The 27,697-nt window shown below is 43.9% G+C and overlaps 1 protein-coding gene across 4 annotated transcripts in view; it reads left to right on the top strand.

The window, feature by feature from the left end:
* The window catches only part of PPP1R42 (protein phosphatase 1 regulatory subunit 42), a 433,409-nt gene that overhangs the window by 188,132 nt on the left and 217,580 nt on the right, over positions 1–27,697 (top strand). For all 4 annotated transcript variants that reach the window (XM_069220285.1, XM_069220289.1, XM_069220286.1 and 1 more), the window contains one exon: positions 22,451–22,617. In XM_069220285.1, the coding sequence (XP_069076386.1) occupies positions 22,451–22,617 (167 nt within the window). The remainder of the gene's footprint in view (positions 1–22,450; positions 22,618–27,697) is intronic.

Raw genomic sequence — 27,697 nt, 5'->3', positions numbered from 1 at the left:
TCATCCGTGTGCCTAAAGATTCTCCAGAACTGGATAACAGAAAAGTTTCTGCTTCTCATTTCAAATAAAACAGAGTTTTCTCATCTTGCCTGTCTCTGCCCAATACAAGCTTGACCTATCAAAATTGCATCCCCTGCTTCTCAATGGCTTATCCCCCCCTTTCCTCATAGCAAAATTCAGTGGCGTTACCTTAGACCCTAACGTTCATTGCACACATCAATTATTTTCACTGAAGAAAAATAAATACTTTATGTTCACAGACCACCTCAAGTTAGTGGTCCATGCTCTTTGTCTCCAGACTTAAGTTCAGGAATACAATCTTGATAGATAGTCCATAATTAACCCTAACACTACTCAAGACTGTCCTCAACGCAATGGCTAAGCTTTAATCACTTCCACAAAAACATGTGACCGCATCACCCGAATCTCTGTGGCCAACATTTTCTGCCTTAAATATGATCCCTTTCACATTGTGCTGCCTTGTGTACAACACAGTACATTCAAACAACCCTTTATCTGTCCGAGTTATTTCCCATAGTAGGGAGGCAATTAGGTCTTCAATATGAAAAATCCCTACAAATCAGTGCCATAGATGCAGACCTTCTCTCTTCAAAACTCCTTCTCTGTTGCTGTTGCTCTGGCCTGAAACTGACCTCCACTCAATATCGCAATGCAATTCTCCCTCCTGGCCTCCAGGAATCATCTAAAGACTCCTCGTGTTTTACTCTTCTTAAAATGTTTTGCTCTGGCTCCAAATCCTTCCATTGCAGAATTTTTCCTGGACCACCTCCTATTCTCAACAATTTTGCACTTATAGTATTGAAAACCCCCTTTGAGCCTCTGACTGCTGACTATATTGCTCTTCTATGTTAAATAAAAAGTATGATTTCATTTCTGCTGTTCCCTTGCTCTGTCTACAACAGAATGTAAATATGGAGTTGTATGTAAATTACCCAAGTACCTCCATGTGCAGGTGTACTTTAAACAAATGTTAAATGCAATAAATAAATACATCTGCTTGGGTGGTACAGACAGCTTTAAACATAGGTTTGAACTGAGTGGATTATGGTTTCTGCTAGTAGAACCTGGGATTAAATGCCTTTGTTTTTAATACTTGACTGGGATTTGAATGCGATAGAACGTAAAGTTTAAAGCTTTGTGCAAAATAGAAAGGCTGCTCATGAAACAACTGTGTGCCTAGGCCTTTTACTTGGGATGTAAAGCAGGGACAGGAATATAGTGAAAATGTGTTATCTAAATAATAACAAACCTACACCATAAAGGTGTTTTGTATCAGAGTAGGTATCCAAGTAGTTGTCATTTGTCTTGTGGAGTTTAATTTGACCGACTGTGACATCGTAGTGGCTCTGTTAATATATGGAATGTTTGGCAGAACGTAACGTAGGAAGAGCAGAAAAAGGAGTTGCCCATGGACGTATTCATATTTACTGAAGCTTGTCCACGATTAAGTGTAGACTATTCACTTTGGTCTGAAAGGGAACGCCGGGCACAATTTTAATATACAAGCTCTAGCCCATGGTATTTCACAGTGCCTTTGGTGGTATTTTAGCATCTCGTAAAGTTTACTGTCTCTATAGTTGTTACTTTACAGGTGTTAGATTTGGGAGCATGCATTTAATTAGAGAGCAGTCAGTGCATGGAAGTGAGTTAAACCCTACAATTAAACATGTACTTCATACGTGCTTCGGTTAATTTAAGGGGCTAATGTACGATATGAAGGTTGTGAGGCTTCAGGCAAGTCTGCATATTTAACTAATTTGAAGTATAAGAGGTGTAGGGGTGTCAGTTTGCTATTATAAAATGTTTCTGGTGAGAATGTTATCACAGTACACAGATTCTGTATTTTAAAAGACCTTTACCATGTGACTGTGCCGACGCTGAATGTATGACAACATATTTTATTGTGTTGTTTTAGTGCAGCAGTTGTGAAACCAGTAGTTTCAGGACATGTAGTGGCGGGCTAAGAGGTGGAATAGGTAAGGAATGGAGGAATAACACATAGATGACTTAAGTCTGAATTCTTGTGGGAGAAGGGGTGAGTCTTCAAGTGATGTTTGATCATCTGCCTCGAGGTGAAGAAGTAAGCTTAAATTTTGGGAGGGCAGGCATGTTCTCAGAAAAATGCATAAATGTCATGGGACCAGAGAGAGGTGCTTCTGGGGGCCTTAATTTAGCAATCTCGTTGATCAGTGGAGTTATATCAGAGCAGCTATCAGCTGAAGATGAAGGAGGTTGCACTCTTTGGAGCTTGTGCTTGGTTTAGTGTTATCACCCCTTAGTGCACTACAGGTTCTATGAGAAGTGGTCCCTCCAAGTACAAGTACTGTGATGTGGTGTGCCTTAAGGAACAGAAGGCTGTCTCTGAGCTTTCAACCATATTTGTGGTCACATTGAGATGAGAGATACCTCTGAGACAAAGTTGATTCCAAGTGCCAGATCGAGCTTGAGAGAGTTTGATGATTGTGATGGAAAACATCTGCATCACTGTGCCCCCAGAGAACTTCAGCTGAGTGGGAAAAATGGTGTCTCAGCTGCCATCTTTGTGGGTGAAACATGGAAACAAGGTAAACCCATATGCCCAGGCATTTCATCATCAGACTTCTATCCCTGATAGTGGTACCTTGCTCCATGTGCTGTTTTGTGCTCCTCAGGTGAGAAGTGTTTTTCATCCAGTGCCCAGCTGCCAAAGTTACACAGGTATCTCTCACCCTTGGCACTTCAATACTTCTTAGGCATGTACTAAAGCTCCTGTTCACCCTGGCAGTGCTCGCCCACCTGGTGGACAGGCGTATAGAAGGGCACCTAATCTACTGCTAATGGCAATGGAATATACCTCTTTGGCCTGTTGTTTGTGCTTCTGGGTCCAGGAGCAACTTTCTGTTGGCCTTAAGTGATCCCTCTACTACCTCAGGATGGACAAAGTGCGTTTTGGGGACTTACATGGGCAAAAACGAATCTGGAGCCATATTCCAGGGGAAAACGTATACAATGTCAGACTAGGTGCAACAAGTGAACTTTAGGTACATGGCACGAAATGCACATTTTGAATTCTAACTTACATTTGAGCAAAGCAGTCCATGTGACAACCCAGGTGGTCAAATTAAGATTTTAATCAAAACAAAATTATGGAAAATTCATTCAGATGAGGAATATGGCTAGGTCATGTTGTGCTGCATCTCTACCATCGTATTCATCTAGAATCTTTCCCATTTCCCCGGGCTCTCTTTCTTCTGATTTCTCATAGGGGTCCCGTCTCCCCTTTTGTTTTAACATCTACATTCAGCCCCTCCTCTTAGTTTTGTCCTTATGATAAATACTTTATCATTCCTACTTGATGATGTTCAGCTTGTGGCTTGTCTTTCGTTCCTGCCAGAGCAACCATCAGCCCTTGAACAATAGATTCAGACCATTATGTCCCAGACCTTCTTGAACTTTAGAGCAAAACAATTTACTGCTGTTGATATGTAATTGAGGAGCGCACAGTAATTTCACATTGCTTTCCTTATGCAGTGCCCCCTTCACTTACTCAGAAAGTTCTGAATGCTACTATTTCATTGTTGCACAAGAAAAACAGACACCATATGGCAACTACACAGAGGTCTTTGCACTGGCGTACGGTGGTAGCAAGAGTAAAATCTATGGTTCAATACCTCCTACACAAAGTTTTTCCACAGAACTTGCCTGCTTCCGTATTGGGCTGCAGGACATTGCATCCTTCGCCATGCAAAACACAGGAGAAGCACGTCTGGGGTATGCAGTCTGTGACTTGCTTCCCGGGAGTTACAAGTGTGACAAACCATCTGCATTTCAAGATATTGCTTAAAACATTTTCTTCGGTTAAGTCTTTTTAGTAGTCTTGCAGGTTATGTGGTGACCATCCCCTAGAGATGATTTGCTAATGTGTGCAAGTTATCTCACTCGTACAACCACTGGAGAAATCCTAATATAATTGCTTTACTCATTTCATGTATGAGAAGGCCTTTGGGGTGTGTGATTCAGACCAGTGGCTTCCTTATTGTCATGTGCAACACATCAGCATGCTTACTATTAGGCAGGTGATGATGCAGTAAAAGAGCAACTCTATCAAACGAGACTCAAAGAGCCTGTTGCTAACCTATAACATTTAATGCCAGTGTTGAGGGGGATAAAATACACCACTGTTTGGTGCTTATGCTATCTGAGCTAGGATTTTAGTTTCTCCCTGCACAGTTCCCTGAGATATTTACCTTGAATAAAAGTACACAAGTGTTATTATTAATTCATGCATCCACAGCAGTTACTGCAATGTCAAGCACTAGGTTTTCCCTGCCTCCCGAAGCCCATTGCACTGCCCTAGTGTAACCGTGTCACTAGCAGTGCTGTGTGGAAGGAAAGGATGCATAGTCACTCTGTACTCAAAGGCGTGGGGGTCTTTAGGTTCATTCATGTCTGCTTTTGATCCTCTTCTTGGTTCGGTTATACATAGATCCCTTGTATTTGTATCCACCCACAAAGTATTGCAAAACCTGCACTGGGAAATGCTAAGGTGACCTACTGTAATGCATTTGGACGGGCTGCTAAGTCAAATCTAGCATCAGCTCTGGATTCAGTGTTGCAGATTTGTAACATGGGAATCTGCTGCTGAATGTGTTCCTAGCAAAAGAAATGACAATGTACAATTCACAGATCTCTACTGTTCTCTCAGTAGCATTGTTCGAAAAGCAAATAAATGCTCCAAACACAGAGAGCTCTGATTCTCTTAAAAACCCCGGATGAAGGTGCAAGGAAGCTGCCTCCGGTTGGAAGAAGCTTGGAGTTCTGCAAGAAAGAAGAGGCCCCAGGGACTTCTCCTTTGGAAGACGGATGTCCCACGTTGCGATGTAGCTTGCAGAGGTGTTCCCACGCAGAAATACCGCAATCAAGCCTTCCTAGCTGCAGTGGTTGCAGTAGAGGTTTTTAGGTGCTGCTGAGGACCAGGAAGGACCAGGATGTCGCCTTTTGGAGAAGGAGACAGAGGGGGTGCTCAGCAACTCAGATAGCCCTCACAGGAGCAGGCAGCACCCGCAGAAGTACCCCAACAGGCACTTGGAAGAAGAGTGAACCGGAGTCCACGCGAAGTTACAAAAGGGGGTCCCACGACGACTCAGAAGGTTGTGCACTGCAGGACGGAGTACTGGGGACCCAGGCTAGGCTGTGCACGAAGGAAATCCTGGAAGAGTGCACAGGAGCCGGAGCAGCTGCAAATCACACAGTACACAGCTTTGCAGTCTAGAGTGGGGAGGCAAGGACTTACCTCCACCAAACTTGGACTGAAGAGTCACTGGACTGTGGGAGTCACTTGGACAGAGTTGCTGTGTTCCAGGGACCACGCTCGTCAGGATGAGAGGGGACCCAGAGGACCGGTGATGCAGTCTTTTGGTGCCTGCGTTAGCAGGGGGAAGATTCCGTCGACCCGCGGGAGATTTCTTCGGAGCTTCTGGTGCAGGGTGAAGGCATGCTACCCCCAGAGCATGCACCACTAGGAAACAGTTGAGAAAGCCGGCAGGATTAGGCGCTACAATGTTGCTGGTAGTCGTTTGTTGCGGTTTTGCAGGCATCCTGGAGCAGTCAGCGGTCGATCCTTGGTAGAAGGTGAAAAGGGAGATGCAGACGAACTCTAGTGAGCTCTTGCATTCGTTATCTGAAGAATTCCCCAAAGCAGAGACCCTAAATAGCCAGAAAATGAGGTTTGGCTACCAAGGAAGGAGGATTGGCTACCAAGAGAGGTAAGAGCCTATCAGAAGGAGCCTCTGACGTCACCTGCTGGCACTGGCCACTCAGAGCAGTCCAGTGTGCCCCCAACACCTCTGTTTCCAAGATGGCAGAGGTCTGGGAAACACTGGAGGAGCTCTGGGCACCTCCCCTGGGAGATACTGGTCAGGGGAGTGGTCACTCCCCTTTCCTTTGTCCAGTTTCACGCCAGAGCAGGGCTGGGGGATCCCTGAACCGGTGTAGACTGTCTTATGCAGAGATGGGCCCCATCTGTGCCCATCAAAGCATTTCCAGAGGCTGGGGGAGGCTACTCCTCCCCAGCCCTTCACACCTATTTCCAAAGGGAGAGGGTGTAACACCCTCTCTCAGAGGAAATTATTTATACTGCCTTCTTGGGCCAGGGCTGCCTGGACCCCAGGAGGGCAGAAACCTGTCTGAGGGGTTGGCAGCAGCTGCAGTGGAGATCCCGGAAAGGCAGTTTGGCAGTACCCGGGTTCTGTGCTAGAGACCCGGGGGACATGGAATTGTCACCCCAATACCAGAATGGTATTGGGGTGACAATTCCATGATCTTAGACATGTTACATGGCCATGGTCGGAGTTACCATTGTGACGCTATACATAGGTAGTGACCTATGTATAGTGCACTCGTGTAATGGTGTCCCCGCACTCACAAGGTCCGGGGAATTTGCCCTGAACGATGTGGGGGCACCTTGGCTAGTACCAGGGTGCCCACACACTAAGTAACTTTGCACCCAACCTTCACCAGGTGAAGGTTAGACATATAGGTGACTTATAAGTTACTTATGTGCAGTGGTAAATGGCTGTGAAATAACGTGGACGTTATTTCACGCAGGCTGCAGTGGCAGGCCTGTGTAAGAATTGTCAGAGCTCCCTATGGGTGGCAAAAGATATGCTGCAGCCCATAGGGATCTCCTGGAACCCCAATACCCTGGGTACCTCAGTACCATATACAAGGGAATTATATGGGTGTACCAGTATGCCACTGTGAATTGGCAAATTTAGTCACTAGCCTGTTAGTGCCAAATTTGGAAAGCAGAGAGAGCATAACCACTGAGGTTCTGGTTAGCAGAGCCTCAGTGAGACAGTTAGGCACCACACAGGGAACACATATAGGCCACAAACCTATGAGCACTGGTGTCCTGGCTAGCAGGATCCCAGTGACACATAATAAACACACTGACAACATAGGGGTTTTACTATGAGCACTGGGCCCGGGCTAGCAGGATCCCAGTGAGACAGTGAAAACACCCTGACATATACTCACAAACAGGTCAAAAGTGGGGGTAACAAGGCTAGAAAGAGGCTACCTTCCTACAACATTTAGTTGCCGCAGCACAGAATATTTCTCGGAATTTCTACCTCAGTAATTGAAATGCTGCTGACTGCTTTGTTTTTTTTTTTAAACAAACTTTATTGCCTTTTCAAGTTAACATATTAAGCATTTTTCATTTTTCCCAAGCTATGAAATAGGTGTATAGAAGTAAATTCTTGGCTAATCATGCATTAGACATTCTTCCCCTCTTCCAACATGTATTCAGTGTGTTCAAGTGCTTAAGGCTATTCAAAACCCCTTCCCCTCCCCTCCTACTGTGCCCAGTGACTCTTCAGTTATGCAATTATTTTGTCAGTGAATGTGGAGAGGTTACTCCCAATATTTGCCAGGATCTTAGTAGTTGGCTACTCTGGCATCTTAAACATGTGTCACCTAGCCCTCTTAGTACCTGCTGCCCTCTGCAATCCTTGGGGTGTAGAAAGCATTTAAGGAGACACATGGTCTCCTTCTGATGGATCAGTTTTGGGTAGACCCAATGTCTCCTAGCCTCCTGTAACTTAAGCACACTTTCATAACCACCCATTTCAAGACCTCTCATCTCCACCCTTCATAAGTCGGCCCCTGGGGATTCTTCCAGAGCTGCGTTATTTCTCTTTTGGCTAAGATATATGCCAAATCTTGGAAATGGCTCGTAATTATTCTCTTAGGGATGTGGGGGAACCAGTGGAGAAGGCAGTGTCCCGGTATGCAAGGAATTTCTCATTCTGTGACTGAGGCTATTGCACTAGGAATTCTTCTCCAGTAGTCTAGAAGCTGGGGGCAGCTCCAAAACATATGTATGAGCTCCGCCTGTAGGTCTCTGCTTCAGGGCCATTTTGCTTCCATGTGACCGAAATATCTACTGAGTTTGCCGGGCGTGAGATATGCCCTGTGGCGTATATAGAGATTAATTAACTTAAAGCGGGCTTTAAGGGCCACCTTAGTTACACGCTCTAAGATGTGTTACCAGGCTCTGTCGTCGATGGGCCTGCCCAGGTCCTCCTCCCACCTCTCCTTGAGTGCCGTTAACAGGATAGTAAGTTCTTGTCTTTGCTGTCTATAAAGGCAGGTGACTACTTTGACCCTCCCTGTTGCAATAACAAAATACTCACAGACTTGTGCGGTTCATCCAACCATCATCCCCAGAAGCGACAAATGGTAGTCGTCACCGCACGGTGTAAAAGAAAGTACCCTGGTGCCAAGGAGTAGTTTTCTTGAAAGTCAGCGAAGGGCAGTAGGAGTTCTGCTTCGTGTAATGCACCTGTTGTGGTTGCTCCGCCGGTGATCCAGTCATGGATCCCCCGCCAGTCTCCCCCATGTGGCAGTGCTAATAGAAACTTAATTGGGATGTTAGGTGAGTATGGGATTTCGAGTTTTTCCTGCGGAGGTAGCGATACCAGCATCTTTGCATGACTGAGATTATCTGTATTTCTGCTGTAATTGGGGATCTCGGCCGCAGAAGGATACCGGCCAGCTCGAGTGTACTGGGGGCTCCGAAGGGCACCTCCCTGTCTGGCGCTAGTCTCATTGCTTTCGATTGGGTTAGCCACTGTAGTTGTCCCGCTATATAATGTGATTCAAAATCTGGTAAAGCGAAGCCTCCTTCCAACTTCGGCCTCTTGAGCTTGGACAGTGCTACCTTTTGGCGACCTGCTCCCCACAGATGAGGCCAAGAGCGAAGGATCCATATCGGCAACACTACAAAGTTGTAAAGCAGGTGTAGTAAAGCCACCATCTTTAATAGTGCTCCTCGACCCGCCACTGGCAGTGGGAGCGTGTGTCAAAATTCAGTGCTAGATCTAAGGCCCCGTATGGACTTCCTCATGTTGACCTCCAACATATTTTCCTGTCAATGATATATGTGTGTCCCTAAGCATGGCAGGCAGAGCCTCCCAACGTAGAGGTCCAGTGCCGTGTGGTGGACAACCCTCTCGTAAAGCTCCCCCAAGGGCTTCCCTTTTAACTCACAAGAATAGAAGGAGGTCATCAGCGTAGATCGCTATATCATGCTCTTGTGCACCCACTCATAGGCCGCCATAGATCGCCTCCTTACGGGCATGGCAAGCCAGGGGCTATATCGCCAGCACGAAGAATAGGGGCAATAGGGGACATCCCTGTCTCACCCTGCGCTCTACTCTATATTCCTCCTATATCATCCCACCTATGCGGACCTATGCCTGCGCTTCCCTGTAAAGTAATTATGCCCAGTTCCCAAAGCAGTCTCTCAGCCCAAAGTGCCTCAACACTTCTTGTAGATATGCCATTCGCAGCTGTCAAATGCTTTTTTAATGTTGACAGCTAGAATCGCTGCTGTAGTGCCAGCGAAAGACTCAACTTCCATCACCGCAAGTAGGCGTCTAACATTCAGAGCTGTATTTCTACTGGGGATGAAGCAGTTTTGGTCTCTATGTACGAGAGTGGTCGTATATTACATCAGTCTAGCGGCTAAAATTCTACTAAGTATTTTATTGTCGATGTTTAGCATCGAAAAGGGGTGATATGATGCTATGTATGCGGCATCCTTCCCCAGCTTTAGTGGCAGTACTATAAGCGCTTCCCTAGCAGACTGTGGATAGGAAACTTTGTGTTTGGCCGCTTGGTATAGAGCTAGTAGTCTAGGGGCTAATCGCTCCATATAACAGGAGTAAAACTCCATCGGCAGGCCATCCGTGCATGGTGTTTTCTTCCTGGCCATCTGCTTTATTGCCGCTCTAATCTCTGGGTGTGTGATATCTGCGCCGAGCTCCTCGGCTGCCTGCAGGGGCAGTGTTGGGAGCGCCGCATCCGCCAAGAATGTCTGTAAAGCATAAATCACGATAGTGACAGTGTGTTTGTATAAGATCGAGTAATATGCCGGAAACTCTGTGTTAATATCGGCTTGACTGTGTACCCTATTCCCTGTGGTGGCGGTCAATTCAACTATGACAGACTCGCACCGGGCTGGATTCGCAACCATGCCAACAGTGCCTACATCCGATCCCGCTCAGCGTGTGCTCGGGTCATATAATTTTTACGTTGGAAGTACTGGACACGTCCCACTTCATCTGCCATCTTCTCCTTGGCCTCCAAAAGATCTGCGTGTAATTCTGGGTGCCACGGGCACCGTTTTTCTAAGTCCCTCAAATCTCGCACTGCTACCTCGATGTCAGGCAGTATCGTTCGTCACACCCCTGTGATCCCAGAAATGCAGTGGCCTCTAATCACCATCTTGAATACCTCCCATTCGATCAGTGGGGACGAGTAAGTGCCAGCGTTTTCTGTAAAATAAGAGTCTATAGTGGTTCCCAGGGTTTCCCATAAGTATGTGTCTTCCAGTGATTCGGGGCGCAATCTCCAAGTTGGTATGGGAGGTCTAGGATGGCTCCAGCTTAGCCTCACCTGGAGAGCATTGTGGTTGGAGATCGTTCTTGCTAGGTATTCAGTGAACGCCATCATTTCATGGACATCTGGGGAACATAATATACAGGGAGTGCAGAATTATTAGGCAAATGAGTATTTTGACCACATCATCCTCTTTATGCATGTTGTCTTACTCCAAGCTGTATAGGCTCGAAAGCCTACTACCAATTAAGCATATTAGGTGATGTGCATCTCTGTAATGAGAAGGGGTGTGGTCTAATGACATCAACACCCTATATCAGGTGTGCATAATTATTAGGCAACTTCCTTTCCTTTGGCAAAATGGGTCAAAAGAAGGACTTGACAGGCTCAGAAAAGTCAAAAATAGTGAGATATCTTGCAGAGGGATGCAGCACTCTTAAAATTGCAAAGCTTCTGAAGCGTGATCATCGAACAATCAAGCGTTTCATTCAAAATAGTCAACACGGTCGCAAGAAGCGTGTGGAAAAACCAAGGCGCAAAATAACTGCCCATGAACTGAGAAAAGTCAAGCGTGCAGCTGCCACGATGCCACTTGCCACCAGTTTGGCCATATTTCAGAGCTGCAACATCACTGGAGTGCCCAAAAGCACAAGGTGTGCAATACTCAGAGACATGGCCAAGGTAAGAAAGGCTGAAAGACGACCACCACTGAACAAGACACACAAGCTGAAACGTCAAGACTGGGCCAAGAAATATCTCAAGACTGATTTTTCTAAGGTTTTATGGACTGATGAAATGAGAGTGAGTCTTGATGGGCCAGATGGATGGGCCCGTTGCTGGATTGGTAAAGGGCAGAGAGCTCCAGTCCGACTCAGACGCCAGCAAGGTGGAGGTGGAGTACTGGTTTGGGCTGGTATCATCAAAGATGAGCTTGTGGGGCCTTTTCGGGTTGAGGATGGAGTCAAGCTCAACTCCCAGTCCTACTGCCAGTTCCTGGAAGACACCTTCTTCAAGCAGTGGTACAGGAAGAAGTCTGCATCCTTCAAGAAAAACATGATTTTCATGCAGGACAATGCTCCATCACACGCGTCCAAGTACTCCACAGCGTGGCTGGCAAGAAAGGGTATAAAAGAAGGAAATCTAATGACATGGCCTCCTTGTTCACCTGATCTGAACCCCATTGAGAACCTGTGGTCCATCATCAAATGTGAGATTTACAAGGAGGGAAAACAGTACACCTCTCTGAACAGTGTCTGGGAGGCTGTGGTTGCTGCTGCACGCAATGTTGATGGTGAACAGATCAAAACACTGACAGAATCCATGGATGGCAGGCTTTTGAGTGTCCTTGCAAAGAAAGGTGGCTATATTGGTCACTGATTTGTTTTTGTTTTGTTTTTGAATGTCAGAAATGTATATTTGTGAATGTTGAGATGTTATATTGGTTTCACTGGTAATAATAAATAATTGAAATGGGTATATATTTTTTTTTGTTAAGTTGCCTAATAATTATGCACAGTAATAGTCACCTGCACACACAGATATCCCCCTAACATAGCTAAAACTAAAAACAAACTACAAACTACTTCCAAAAATATTCAGCTTTGATATTAATGAGTTTTTTGGGTTCATTGAGAACATGGTTGTTGTTCAATAATAAAATTAATCCTCAAAAATACAACTTGCCTAATAATTCTGCACTCCCTGTAGTATCCAAACGTATGTGTAAGTCGTATATTGGTGAGTAATACGAATAGTCTTTGAACAAACTACCTCCCCTATTGACCGGGAAATCTCGGAGCAGAGGATGGGAATGGTCTCTATTAGGATCTGCCACGCAATTATAAACCCTCCCCAGCAAGACAGATCCAGTCATATGTGGGGCCATGATTTTAGAAAGTTGGGGAATAAAAACACCCTGATCAGAGTTGGGGCCATAGATGCTGCCTATGGTTATGTCTCTGCCGTCTAATTTACCTGTGATGATGACATATCTGCCCTGGGGCTCTATCATCTGATTGGTGCATTGGAAAGGGACCCCTGCTGTAATCCAAATTAAAGCTCCCCGAGCGTACAAGGAGTATGTGGTGTAATAAAGTTGCCCCCTCCATCTGTGTCCCAGTGCTATCCCCTTTTTAGCGGTAATATGGATTTCCTGCAGCAATGCGATCTGTGTTCCCTGTCGTGTCACCTGAGAAAATACTTTGTGTTGTTTATGCATAGAGTGCATGCCCAGTGTATTCCAGGACATCAGCTTGTATGTTATAGAGGGTGCAGGGAAGTAATGAGGTAGATGTCTTTACTAGGCTGGTTCCTGAGGAACTGGTCCCTTACTTCCTGAGGCCACCGCTTCCACTTATCTCTTGCAGAGTACTCCAGTGCACAGTATACATAATCCCTGCGAAAAACAACAAGAACTACCAACAACCCCGGGACAAGCAGCCAAACTCCACTCATCCAAACCATCATACTTGGATCAATCAATCTTAGGTGCGTTTTCCAAGACTAGAGTCCTTATTCAGTGTTAGGGTAACCCCCACTTCAGGAGGCCGCCCCCATCCTGCCTAATAAATTCAAGTCAATGATATTCTCTGGGCAAGATTCACAGGCCTCTTCCCCTTAATGCAGCTTGCTGTTTTACCTACCTTCGCCCCCACACAGGAACGGGGTACTCTTCCATCTAAACTCCAATCCTTGGGTTAGATTAATTCATCTGCCGTTCTGGGGGTGACATGTGGCAGTGTGGAGTGTCACTCCTTAGCGTTGATCTCCAGGAATATGTGTGTGTCTGTTCCAGCTACCGCACTTGGCGAAGATGGAGGCGGATGTTCATTCCTATCTAATGCACCCACTTCTCCCACTTCTTCAGAGGGGGTGGTGGATTTGGAACTTCGGTGCATCTGTTTACACGGTCGCTGTTGTTCTCTCCTATCTGTATGCTTCCTACTGAGGCCTGCGGTGGGGTGGGACTCCAGCCAGTCCCAAACTTCTGTAGGCCCAGTCATGGTCAGTGGCGGTACGTGGTAGGATCTGCAAAAGAAAAAAAGTATGACTTTTCTTGCAAACAACATTTGTCATCTGAAATGTACCCTTCCTCTTCCTTTCCCTTTTTTATAATCAGCAGGACGTTTTTGGGGCCCTTTGTTATATTTTCTGCAGGTTCTGGAGGGTCATTTGGGGATTCAACCCACACCTCAGCACTGAGGTTTTTATCTGCTGCACCACAGCTTCCCTTTTCTTGCACTGTCAGAAGGGCTGGGGCAGACTCCTTCTTTACCAAACCTCCATTCACTGCACTTTTGACAAGTTGGGCCATTCTGTCTCCAATTTGTATGAATGAATCCGATTCTTTTCTAGTTATCAGCATAATTTTAATTTCTCCTTGGTAATCTGCAGCAATCACTTGCCCTAAAACCTGATCAATTTGCCATATCTGTTCTGGTAACTTTCCTCTCCCCAACTGCTCTGTGACTGCTTGTGGGACAGATTGCTCTTGTGCGTGCTGCACAGATTTGATCCAATCTAGGGGAATGTGCATCTCTCTCATCTCTGCCCACCTGTAAGTGGCTTTTTCTCCCAGCTCTTCACATTTCTGGTGCACCCACTTAGCCATCCCACTAAGTCAGAATTCTGGGTGGACACTTCAGACTCTGAATTGTTCTCTTTAACATCTGCAAGGGAATTGAACCAGTTATGCACAAGCCATGTGGAAAACCAAACAGCTAAACCATTGGCAGTGAACCAAGAATCAGTGTAAAAATGACACATCTCAAACAGCTCTTGCTTTAAAATCTGACACACAATGTACAACGCTGTTCCTTCTCCTGTGCTAGAAAACAACATTTCAGTCAATGAATCATTAGTCAAACAAACATGCTTTTTATCCTCAGGGGACACGAATTCAAATGGTGCACTCAATTTCACTGGTGACTCTTTTACCTGTGGTACTCCCTGCACCCTCTTCCCATCCTGAAAAGGGACTTGTGGCACCTGTTCATGTAGGGCTGCAGTGACTCTAGCCCTGTCTTGCAGGGGCACTCTTTTCTTCCCCTGTTCCTGATTTACATGTAAATCAGTGTTTCTCTCTTGCACTGCGAAGAAACCTAAAGTCTGCATTATTTAATTTGCCAAATCACAAGCGCGCAGCTGCTTATATGTTTTCCTAGTGACTTTATACCAAAGTGTTAAGATTTCACTCAGATGAGGGCTATACTGTTTCCAAAAATCAAACAAGCTAATGAAACTTTGTGTCTCTTGCTTAGTGCAAACAGTAAGAAACTCTAAAATCTTTCGTTTTACTTGTGCCAGTAACTGCACATTTTGGGACCGTACCTCGTAAATCACATTCTGAGCTCTGTTCTCCATGTTATCAGTTAAGCAATGCACTTCAACTGCCAAAAAACCCTGCTCAGACTGGCTCACAGCTCTCTTAACCCCCTCATTACTGGAATGGGAAAAGACAGATTCTTCTAAAACAGCAGTTTTATAACTTTCAGCATTATCTTGCATTACTATGTTCTGGCTAATTTGCTCACGCAAATTCTTATTTTCATGTTCTAACTGCCTACATCTCTCCTGCATTTCTCTGTAAGCAGATAAAAGTATCCAAACCCTTCTGTCAAGAACAAAAGGAACATCATTGCTTTCAAAAGGCACATTTTCTAAATATGTTTTATCACAGCAAGAAAACATGTTTCTCACAGCACCATCAGGCAGTTTAACTTCACATGCATTTTCAAACATGGTCTGCCGTGCTTTTGTAATTCTCTAAACAACAAAAAACAATTGCACTTTTAAATTGTGCACGTAGAAATCTCCAATTTGACTCTCAAAACTGACTACTACGGCATAATGTTCTGCTTTCCTACATATCTCCTATCGGAGCTTACAGAACCTCTCTGGAATGCACTTCTGAGTTCAAAGATTATTGTTGTTAATTCTCCCCACCCACAAGTTCTTGAGAGACAAAATTAGTAGATTTCAAGCACACGTTTAAAAGAGTAGTTGCAGCAATGAAAGCAAAATATATCACAGTACTTCTCAGTTGCAATGTACACAGCAAATATATATTATAATAATTGCAAAGCAAAGCATAAAAAGTCAAAATTCATCACCGTATGGGCAAGTAGGGCCTATATTCAGCTTCTTCTTTCTGGGGTCTGCAAGTTGATGACTCCGGCCAACTGCGAGAAAGAGATTATCTACCCAAACGGGAGACTGGCAACTGACGTCTAGCTCCAGCCTGAAGTCAAGCAGATTCGAATCCGACTCACTGAAGCTCAGAGTCATCCTTAAAAGCAAACTCAGTGTGAGATTTGAACGACCTTAGAGAATGCCCAGTTCTCCTGAGCCATTCCGCTCTCAGACTGGATTGCGAGATAAACACAAATTCTACGTGCTCTTATCAGCTATGGTCTGGTGTGAAGAAAACAGCTTGGTCCATCTTGTGGAAAAACACAGTTTGGAAAAAACACAGACATCTCTGCAATGTCTCAACTGCAATGTCTAACTCCACGTTAAAGCCAATAGGCAGCTAACCTAAATATCAAATGTAATGTCTAATGTCATGTCAAAGCCAATAGGAAGCTAACCTAAATATCAAATGTAATGTCTAATATCATGTCAAAGCCAATAGGCAGCTAAGCTGAATACAGAATGTAATGTCTAATGTCATGTCAAAGCCAATAGGCAGCTAAGCTGCTAATGTCATGTCAAAGCCAATAGGCAGCTGAGCTGAATACAAAATGTAATGTCTAATATCATGTCTAAGCCAATAGGCAGCTAAACTGAACAAAACATACAATGTGCTACTGGTGAACATTGAGCAACTAATATGCGCAGTGGTGAAACACAAAGTCATTGGTTAAACACAATTAATAGCATCACACAGTTGTATTCTGAAATGATACCAAAACGAGGGATTCATTGTTTGAATCATTTGCATCTCAGGCTCAACTTTTCACTCTTCCTCCTTTGTCTGTTGTCCCAGGTCGAGGGTGTGATCTTGAAACAAAAACTCCTTTTTGTCTCCCTTTTCTTTTCTGTGTCCATTTGTCCACTTTGATGGCCATTCTCAGTACTGATTTCTCTGAATGTATATCCTCTCTCTTCTATGTTCACTACTGGATGAAGGTGAATCTAACACTCATCCACTGGGCCACATGCAAGCCTCTTTAAAGACACACTCTGGTTAATCCTCTGCCTCCTCTGTCCTCTTTCTCGTCAGTGTCACAACACCCTGTCAAGCTGCAGGTATGTCAAGGTCAGCTCTGGCATCCCGCCCTCACTCCAGCTCACCAATTAAATCACTCTAACATCAGTCCAACATCATCCTGGTCAGGACACTCTCTCCTTTTGCCCCATCTCACAACTCCCTCAGAATTCTGAGAGCCCATCTTTGCTCTGGAGCTTGGCAAGCTATGCCTACTCTTGTTGAGCCACTTTGATGTTGGATGAGGGATATTTGAGTATTCAGTACATCATACTTTAAAAGTGAAGGTGGTTTGAGGTTGACAATTTGCATCAGAACTTTGAATGCCAAGCCTGGTATATGGAAAGAATCTGAAGTTTGTGGGGGAAAGTTGCAACCATTGAGGTATGGTATGCCAGGTTTGAAGGTCCATGTCAACATTTTGACCTTGCTGTGGGCAGCATGATCTCCAAAGGTACCACTTAGCAAGTAGCTGCCTGGGTCACTCCATAACATTAGGCTACAAATATCTCTCCTTCACCCAGAGGTCAAGAGGAAAGATAACCCCTACAGGACTGGCAGAACCACATGCTTAATCCATCCTAAAACCTTACAGTCTTCTTGCAGTTAGTAGTTATTTAAGTATTTCAAGTAGGCTGCTGTAGACCTTCATTAATCTGGCAGTCATTGTTGGAAGATTATGTGATCGACTCTGGGGAACCAGTTCCTGGGTCTGAACGTCTTCCTCTTCTTCCATGTTGGAAAGTGGTTCCACGGAACAGTGACACTGGCAGCGGTATTTGAAGGATGCAAGCCTGTACCATCAGTTGAAAGCTACTGTTCCAATCACCCCAAACTTTTGACACTAAAGTACACCGTCCTGTACTACAAAGCAACATATTTCCTTACCACGGAGAATGTGTTGAGCAGAAAAGTTTCTGAAGCGTTTGTGCAGAACAAATATAACATGGTGGGGAAAAAACTCAATTTCTCGGAAAACATTACAGACCTAAAGTCTACCTTATGTTTGCTTACCTCTGCCACCAGAGAAAAAGGAGAATATTCTAACATACCAGACAACTACTAGGGTCTGACTTCAGGGGCAGGAATAAGGACCATAAGAGATAAAACATTCCTGCATCGTTGTTGAGCCTTTTACGACCACACACAATTAGAGCTTCACACAGTGGAAGATATTTATGGGTTTTACCCATTTTAACACCAGCTCAGAGAGACTATTTTGTCACTCTAAAATCTATCATTTTTATGCAATATTTGTGTTCTATGATTGGAGTAGTCATCTGCAGCATTGAATTTATCACAAGTGGTAATTTTACTCCGGCAGTAACTAAGCAGAGTGGATATTGCTGCTGGATGGTATTTTCTCTTTCTATAACAGGAGCATTTACTACCAGTGGCAACTGCTACTGCTGTTTCATCCTTTTTGAATAATACAGTCATGAGTTGCATTCTCAAATTCCAAATTGGAAGTTGGTAACAGTCACAAAATGCAAATACCTAGTAGCAAGAAGCGAATGGCCAATTGATAGCAACTGATGTCATTAGAACCAGGAACTCCGTCACTTGGAGCACATTGCTGGGTTGGAGAGATGAATGGAAATTCCTAGTATGACTTAGAGCACAACTGAACATGACAACACAGGAAGCAGAAAAAGTGAATAGGGGCAGACAGCTCAAACAGAAGCTTTATGGTATCAAGCTAGAGATGCTGTTGTTGGAATGTATAGAAACCGTGTTTTAATGACCATCTACCCCACAGGAAAACACACAGCTGCTGGCGGTTGAGAGCAGAGCCAATAGGGCTGCAACTTGCTGGTGTCTCTGCCCTCATTTTTCCCCCGTTCCTCACACTTTTCTCCCACCACGTGTTCATCGTTTTCAAAATTAAACTCCAGGATACTTATCTTTTATGACCTCCTACACTATAGTTCTGTATATCTACCTTTGTCAAACCATTGTGAAAATTACATCATATGTATGCACAAGTCTAACTTGTGTTTCTTCTCCAGTTTTGTAAAGTTATTCAGTAGTCTTTGTACAATGCAAAGGATCCAAAAGCTCTTTAGTTTTCATTTCCACTACACATTAGTATTATTGACCACTTTATGAAACTTTCAACTTGCTAATTCTTACAGATGGGCTGTGGCATAGATCTCTTGGAAAGGAGATATCATCTAGTATAATCGTCTGCCAACTGTACCACAACAGAAGTCACCCCTTGACAAAGCATGTGAAGCCATCTACTTCCAATGCTTGGCAGGGCGAGTAAGATCTTGTTAACTGACTTGGGCAAAACGTTTCAATACACAAAAAACCAGGACACTGTCTGTGGTATGGAACTGGAGGCTAAGGCCTCCAACCACAAATATCAACCACACTAAATCACCTGAATATTTATAAATGGTAACGCTACACCTCGCATCAGCCTATATCAGGGTATGCACCAAAAAATGTAATGGTTTTTCCTCACACGCCACCAGGGGTCATGCTTCATCATAGGGCTTGCCACTCTCCAAAGACACGGTTTGATGAAGGGCAGGCCTCCACCTACATTCAGGGAGGCACTTCTACCTAACTGTGAATGCCTGGTGGTGTGTGAGGACAACCCATTAAATTTTTTGGTGCATGCCCTGAGATAGGCTGATGTGAGGACTAAGCAAAAAGTTGCCAGTATAATTCAAAATAGAACTTGATTTGTTTGCCAATTTGGTTTGATTCTGAAACTGGAAATGATGAATCATTTGGAACTGAGACTCTAATTGGAGAGAATAGCTGTGGCCTTCTGAAAGAGTCGGACTACAAAACTGCGAACATCATTGCCTGCTCTGCCTTGTTATATACCTAAAATGCGCAAGATGTTATGTAAAGTACAATTTTCGATTTTCTCAAGCTTCATTCAAGTTTTCATAAATCGGTTGCAATGTAATTTAACATATTGGCAGAGAATAGTAAGTGAATCTTTATTAGAGATTTGTTGTTGGGCTTTTATAATGCATGTAGATAGAAGATTAATGGCCTTTGCCCTCTTTAAGAACAAGCCCTGTAATTTTAGATTTGTTCCTCAAATCGCCAAATAGTTTTTGCAATTTCCATTGCACTGGTCAGGACTGTTGAGGGGTAACCAGAGGCAGTTGTTGAGATACTATTGCAGACATGGGAGATAGCAAGATAATTTGTTTGTTTACTGAGTTGCCCCTTTGCAAGTTGGTGTCTGTGTATTCAATACCATTCCTTTTATTATCTCATTTCAGAGCCTAGAAGGGCTTCATACTTCTAGGTCCAGCATATCTGCTGAATGTACTGTATTCATGGAGATACTTTCTCCAACCAAGGCATCAATAAGAGAGAAAAATTGCTCTGCTTTCATCCACCCTTTTTGCAGGGCTTTATCACTATCCTTCAGATTATCTGTTTTAGTGGCAGCAGCCTAATTCAACATTATAGATAATGTAGGTGAATCCCCAAAGAAACATCCTGGATAGCTAGCTAGCCATGAAGAAACAAGTCAACGCAGTCTCATCTGCCTGTTTTCACACACTTTCGTATACTCTGCAAGATCTTCAAGTGGCTCCCAGCAGATACCAGAAGGACAGTCACGCAGGCCCTCATCACTATCAGACTGGACTATGGAAACACACTCTATGTAGGAAACACAGCACGCCTCCTGAAAAGGCTCCAGACAATACAGAACTCAGCGACAAGACTCGTACTCCACATCCCCAGAGGGAGCCACATCACACACCATCTAAAAAAACTATGGCTACTGATGCAGAAGAGATGCCGGTTCAAGATGCTGACCCAAGCCTACAAGGCCCTGCACAGTGAAGGACCAGCAGACATCATCAAATACCTGATCTTCCACCAACTGACCGGGCACTTCGGATCAGTTTACCTTTCCCTCGCAGACACCGCACTGATCCGTCGAGCCATCAGCGGAGGATGCTCCTTCTCGAATCTAGCAGCCAAGGCTTGGGAACCCCCACCTCAGGACTGCACTGTCACTCCAGCGATTCAAAAGAGAACTAAAGACCTGGATGTTCGAATTATCATTTCTCCACTCAGCAGCATACAGCTCCGGGGCATCAAGACCCTCACAGGTGATTTGCCATGCTCTCTAAACGCTTGATTAGTTGATTTGTTGGAAGAAATCCATCGAGAGGTATTTTTGTTTAACAACTTTTTATTGCTTGACAAAAGACAAGCCTGGCATACAGCACACCAAGAACAAAATGCCATTGGTGTTATCTTTCCACACAACAATCCTTAGCAATATGCCCATGTCCCGTAAGTCAAACAGCTCTTCCCCAGCGGTCACAGCAACCAAGAGGTTGTGTATTCCAAGACATTCAGACCCCTCCCCCACCCCACAGCTCAACACCATGTAGGTTCATAAGAGCACAATTCTTTGTGCAGGAGCCATGGCCTGGATGGGCAGGGTTCCATCTGAATCCCTCTGCGGTCTGCCCAGTCTTTCCATAGTTTAACATGTTTGTGAGGGCAGCCGCTTGCTTGATAGGTTAGGCATTCCATGCCCATACAAAAAGGCCCAGCCTTCTCTTGAGGGGGCATCGGCGTTAAAGAGGGTCCCTATGGACTTCAACACAAATTGTGCCACCCTAAGAGACCCCTCACCAAGCATAGGATAGGCTGCTATTGCAGACTGCTTGTCTTGGTGCAGACAAAATTGAAAATATGACATGGCACAATCCCAAGACATTGCATGCAATATATGCAAGTCACCCCTCTAGCAGGCCTTACAGCCCTAAGGCAGGGTGCATTATATTACATGCAAGGGCATATATGCACGAGCAGATATACCCCTGCTATGTCTTTGTCAATTCTCAGACATAGTAAGTGACCAGGGAAGCCATTTTAAATGCATGTGCTGGACACTGGTCAGTACAAGTTCCCCAGCTAGATGATGACTTCACTGAAAATAGGGATGTTTGGTATTGAACATTGGTCCTCATGCAAGCCCAGATTTGTACCAGTTTACCTGATTAAGCAGAGGAAGCAGGCAGGCTTCGGCCCATGCATCACCATACATGGAGATACCACATAATGGACAGCCAGCCTATCCTGTCAGACACTCTCAGAAATACACTTTATTTTAGTGGGTTACTGGGACGCCCTTTTCCTGGAGGATGCACAAATACATAAGAAATCCATACTGTTACTTGAAAACAGCTTTAATATGCTAAAGCCCTGTTTTAGTGCATACCATATGAAAAAGCATAAATGCAGATATAAGCATTCTGGTAAGAAAAATGAAGTAAATACATGTAGCCGTTATGAAAACCATGATAGATGACAATCTTTGATAGTCGCTTCTTCCCTAGGTAAAGTTAAAATATATATGAAGCAATTGTACAAGGCAAGGCATAAAACAGCTCTTGGTTACCACATTCTTCCGCATGGTATAAATTGCATGTGCAGATTGCTAATTTTGTGACTCTTTTTGCCTATACTTTATACATACCATTTGTGATTCATCATTTGAGAATCGCGTTTTGGGAATCGGAATTTCAATTCTGAATCTATGAAATTGATTTGTTGTGTAATTTTAAAGATAGCATTGTTTTTATGCTTTTGTAAACCATAACTAGCTAGTTTTGCATCTAGCACCAGTTTGTGACTGATACAGATAAACAAAATGTTTGCACACGGGGCCCATAATAAGATATTCGTAAGCTTGAATTTCATTTGGGTGGTACTTGGCAGGCATAAACCACAGATATGCTATAAGCCACGCATATTAAAATGTTCAGTCTCTGCATGCTTGTTTCTCATTGTCAGAACCATAATAACACATGGTAGTGTTTATTTTTCTTTCAGGATGATCTTTCCTTGTGCAGAAATCTGACTGTCCTGTATTTATATGACAACCGTATACAACAGATCCGAAACTTGGGGTTTGCTTCCAATTTAACACATCTGTACCTCCAGAACAATGCGATTTCATGTATAGAAAACCTCACATCACTGAAAAAGCTTGAAAAACTGTAAGTGGAGATCATGATTTTCTTTAAAATAGCAAATAAGAAAGAGATGATAAAAAATAGAGAATAGAAACTGTAACCGATGTAGGGGGCTGGAACAATTTTCAGAGTGAGGGTGCTGCTGTTAATGTGATATCCCTGAACTCACACCAGTTTCCCAAATAAGCAACAGTTTGTCAGAAGACATAGTCCGACGTTTGGCCAATGGCTTTGAAAGCTCAGCAAATGTGACACGATAAACACAATATTTAAATGAATCTTTATTGCTTATTCACCTTCTTGGCTCCAGAAAGGTTATTTTGGGGAGTGCTACAGCACCCCTACTTCCAGCGCCTATGAACTGATGATATATCTAAAAACAAATAATTGGTATTTGTAATATTGGGGGTTATTACAACTTTGGAGGAGGAGTTAATCCGTCCCAAAAGTGACGGTAAAGTGACGGATATACCACCAGCCGTATTACGAGTCTATTATATCCTATGGAACTCGTAATACGGCTGGTGGTATATCTGTCACATTTGGGACAGATTAACACCTCCTCCAAAGTTGTAATAACCCCATTCTGTTTTTTTCATTCCAAGGCGAGGAGAAGAAGAATGTCCTGAGTGAGTTATGGAAAGTCCTCCATATCAAATTAACATTCATTTTCTCTTTGTTCAAGCCAGTATAAAATCTTGCAGTGGGCAAATGGTGTATTTCAGTGGTTATCCCCCTATTTAGTTTGCTTTTAGTTCTCAGTGGATTTTATTGAGTTTTGAAAGTACTAGGAATACTGGCTGTTTTATCCTGTTTACATGATTAGTTTACACACATTATCCCTCTCACAATATATCTGGTTGAATAGAAAAAGAATGTGTCCTGCTTTATTAGACTTAAGAAAGTTCACTGCCTCTCAGCAATATAACTTTCCACAAGAATACCTGGGATTGCTTTTTTATGCTGCGCATCTACATCACATGAGTCCTTTTTCACCGGCTCTCTTGCTCTGACTTTCAATGTGATTACCGCTGATGCTAAAAGCTGGTCCTTTTCTTTTTTTCCCATTCCTATATGGCAATGTTTTTTCTTTTTTTTATTGCATTTTAACAGCTGAAAAACTAGAGAACAAAAAATAAAACAATATGACACTTTCAAAATACAGTCTCTTGAGGTCACATATTGCTCAATTCACAAATACAGTAACATCTTATTCCCCTCTCTTTCAGTCCAGATCTCTAGTCCCTCAATTTTTCCCACACTTTTTCAATTTCCAGGGACAGCCTCTGGCCTTATGTACTGTTCGTTCGGCCTGCATTCACCTATCCACTTCCCTTCTCCACTACTTCACAGTCGAATGTTCCCTATTCCCTCAGGGGCGGGCGATATCCCTTCTTTCCACCATCAAGGCCACGTTAAGGAACAACAGTGTATATCTGGGTAGTTTGTAGTCACTCCAAATCCCCAGTGTTGCCAGATTAGAAATCCAAGGCCACTGGTTTGTCTGAGGCCTGTGAGGGACAACTGCCTACCTTGACCCAGAACAGTTGAATCTTTGGGCAGTCCCAGACAGCAGGCAGTAACATTCCCTGGTGAACAAACATGCAAGCAACTGTTGGTGTCCACCCTCCCCATACAGAACAACCTTGTTTTCGTATAGTATGAGTGGTGGAGCATTTTAAGTTGCACCAACCTTAACTCTGCCCTAATGGCCACCTCCCTGGGATATAGACATGCCTCACTCCACTGCTTGTCCCCCAGTACTCCCAAATCCTTTTCCCACTGTCCCCGAAGTGTGGCTAGGGTCAGCTCACAATTATTTAAGAGAGTTTTGTACGTCAACAAAATTGCATGTCTGTGCAGGGTGGCCGTTGTTAATTGAAACTCAAGCTGGGTATCTTCTGCCACCGCCTGTAGATGTTCCATGAACCCCCTATTGCATGGTTAAAGGGCATATACCAAAAGTGTTGGGAGGGTGCCAATTCATATTGTTCTAGGAGCTCTGCAAAGAATAACAGTCCATGGAAGCCTTATATTTCCCCTAACTTTGATATTCCAATCATATCCAACTGCTGCCAGTACTCCAGGCATCTTGATTCCACCAATGAGTTTGACTCCCACAGAAGCGTCTCCAGTGATAATTTCCCTTTTCCATCTCAGTTTTTCTGTGGACCTGTGCCATATTTTGACCACGAGGTCTTTTGGCGTTTAAGGGATGGCCAGTCTGCTTCTGCTATTTAACTGCTGCAGATGCTTGTCAGGAAGCATGGTGTACCTATCTGCCTCTATGGATGGCACTTGGAGAGGCAAAAGGCCACTCGTTCACCACCAGTAGCTGTGCTGACCAGTAATACAGACGGAGGTTGGGGAAGGTGATCCCTCTCTTATACGGGTTTCTGACCACGGTCCGCAAGGTGATGCACCAAGTGCACCCATCCTAGGGCAATGTACAGGTCTCTGCATCCACTTCCCTAAAAACAATCTTCAGGGACTTTGTACAATGGGTTCTGGAGTAGTTATAGGAATTTTGGGAATTTTTATATTGTAACATATAACACTGGCGTAGGTCATCGTTTTACATAGGAAGAGTGCTTTTTTGTTTGCTAATAACTTTGACGCAGTTTGACAAATTTGCACAAAACATTCCTGAAAAAAAGTTCATCAACCTCGGTTCCATCATAGAAAGTGTTGCAGTGACTCATTAAGTGAGGACAAAGAAAGAATGAAAGTGACAGTTAGGGGTCCAAAACCTACTGATAGTACTTAACAAAATGGTTTCCGAGCTAAAGTGTGGTCTGAAAAACACCAGTGCCTATCTGCTTTAGATCATTCAAGGAAGCATCCCAAGTGTGTTGCCTGATACTAGAATGCCATTACTGGAATTCCCATGCTACTCTTTTTTGACTGACTTGTATCCCACTCTAAAAAAAATTCAAGTTCTTTCCCCGAATTGAAACAGGACCCTGAAAAGTATCCTCACCATAATCATCGTCTTAATCATTTTGGTTCGCCCTAGCCTTGTCAGTGATTGTGAAGGCCAACAATGTCTTGCAATAGTGTATGGAAATTCGCTAAGTCAATTGCGGGCATTGTCACCGCCGTCTGTACCTCTAAATGTCACATGAACGTTGTACACCACTGTAGTAACCAAACCATGCCTGTCCATGGGGTGTTAGTACCTAGGGCCTTGAATTTATGGTTGTTAAGTCTGAGGCCCAATACAGTGCAGAATTCTGCAACTCCTCTAGTAACAACAGAAGGAAACGAACAGGATCATTCAGAAACCAGAATATCATCTCCAAAGAGGGTTAGTTTGAACTTGTTCGGATCTAATAATACTCCCATATCTCTCCTGCACTCCTAATTCCATAAGTTAGTGATTCACGACATAACACAAATAACTGTGGGCGGGGGGATCCCTTTCTAGATCTTCTGTATATTATTTTGCTTCTTTGAGTACCTGCTGTTCACTCATATCCAGGTACTCAGTGCTATATTTGCTTCAAAACCCATGGGCCAGATCCCTTCACCCGTAGCAATTTGTTTAAAAAGTTCCAGCACACTCTGTCAAATATTTACCCGGCATCTAGAAACAGAAACATTGAGCTCTTTCCCTGTTTATTCACCATATTGGCCACCATTGCGGTGGGACACGTTTTTCTTGTTTGTCTCCCATTTGTCTTGCTTGAATAAATCACGCTTGGCCTGGTGTATAAAATGGTGAATTCAATCATGCATGTGGATAACTTAAATCTACAGACTTCGCTGCATCAGTGTTTAAAAGGGAGATTGGTTGATATGACCATAGATTCTGGATTCTTGCCCAACTTTAGCAGGATAGATATATTTGCTCATCCATCTAGGGGGTGACTGTGCCCATATCAACAAACTAATTGTACTAATCTGGCAAGATGGACTTTTAAGAGGTGGGGGACACACCTGGACGTGCTAACTTGTGAACTTTAACGTTTTTATTGCCGTAATAATCCCCTCTTTGTTTATCAGGGTTTTTAACTCTATCCTTTTTTGTATCGATATAATGTAATGCTTCCTGTATGTATGTATCCTCTTTGTTTATCAGTTAATTTGTGTATGGCTGAAGGCAATAGTATTAAAAGACTCCCAGCTGGGCCTGCTCCTAGAAATTCATGGTATTGTATCCCCATCTTTACTGCTGCTACATGTTCCTTTCTGAGTTTGTGAGCCAGCAACTACTCTACCTTATTTCTTTTTTTTTTAAACTTTATTTATGCTTGTATGCAAACAAGTGAAGCAGTACAATAAAATCGTGCAATTGCAGACTAGTACTATCCAGATGACATATTGTGTCCTCCTAAAAGATAGAAATCACCCTCCAGGACAGTTCGATGCAGAAACCGACAATCGTGTATGCTTATAACAGGCAAGCCCAACATTTACATACATCAATAACCATGTTCAATATGTCATCCAGGCTCCTCACCCTCCGGCTCACCCGTCTCCTTCCCAATAAGGTATTGCTTGTATACATCCCAGAATTTCGCAGGCCTATTTGTAGGAGGAAGTAGCTCACTATAATTATCTGTTTGAGTGTTACAATACGCCATATCTCTATGCCATTCATCCACTGTTGGGACCGGTCCGCAGTCCCATCGCATGGCAACCCTGCGTTTAGCGAACAACAACCCAATTGCCACCAATCTGCGAATAGCCCCCTGCAAATGTCCATCCCATCCCACAAGTGCCAAAATCGGTCCAGCATCTATTGGCTCCCCAACTATAGACTCCAATTCGCCAATAACTGCCTTCCAGAAGCCTTGCACTCTCTCACATGTCCAGGCCATATGCAGGAAATCAGCTCGCTCCACCCCACATCTGGGGCAGCTCGCACTGTCGCGCAGTCCATATCTATGGAGACGGTGTGGGGTATAATATATTCTGATTAGGTATTTGAAATGGATAAGTTGGTGCCTACCATTCAAGGAAATGGAGCGCGTCTTAGCACAACAGTAACGCCACTGCATGTCCGTAATTTGCACACCCAGATCCCTCTGCCATTCTAATCGGGCATTTGACAGCTCGTGGGCACGCGATCCCTGAATCTGTGCATAGAGGCGGGAAACCA

This window comes from Pleurodeles waltl, chromosome 2_2, assembly GCF_031143425.1.
Source record: "Pleurodeles waltl isolate 20211129_DDA chromosome 2_2, aPleWal1.hap1.20221129, whole genome shotgun sequence".
In the NCBI taxonomy this organism is placed as follows: Eukaryota; Metazoa; Chordata; class Amphibia; order Caudata; family Salamandridae; genus Pleurodeles; species Pleurodeles waltl.
Note: the sequence above shows the minus strand (reverse complement) of the source record. Positions and strands in the feature narration are given on the sequence as shown.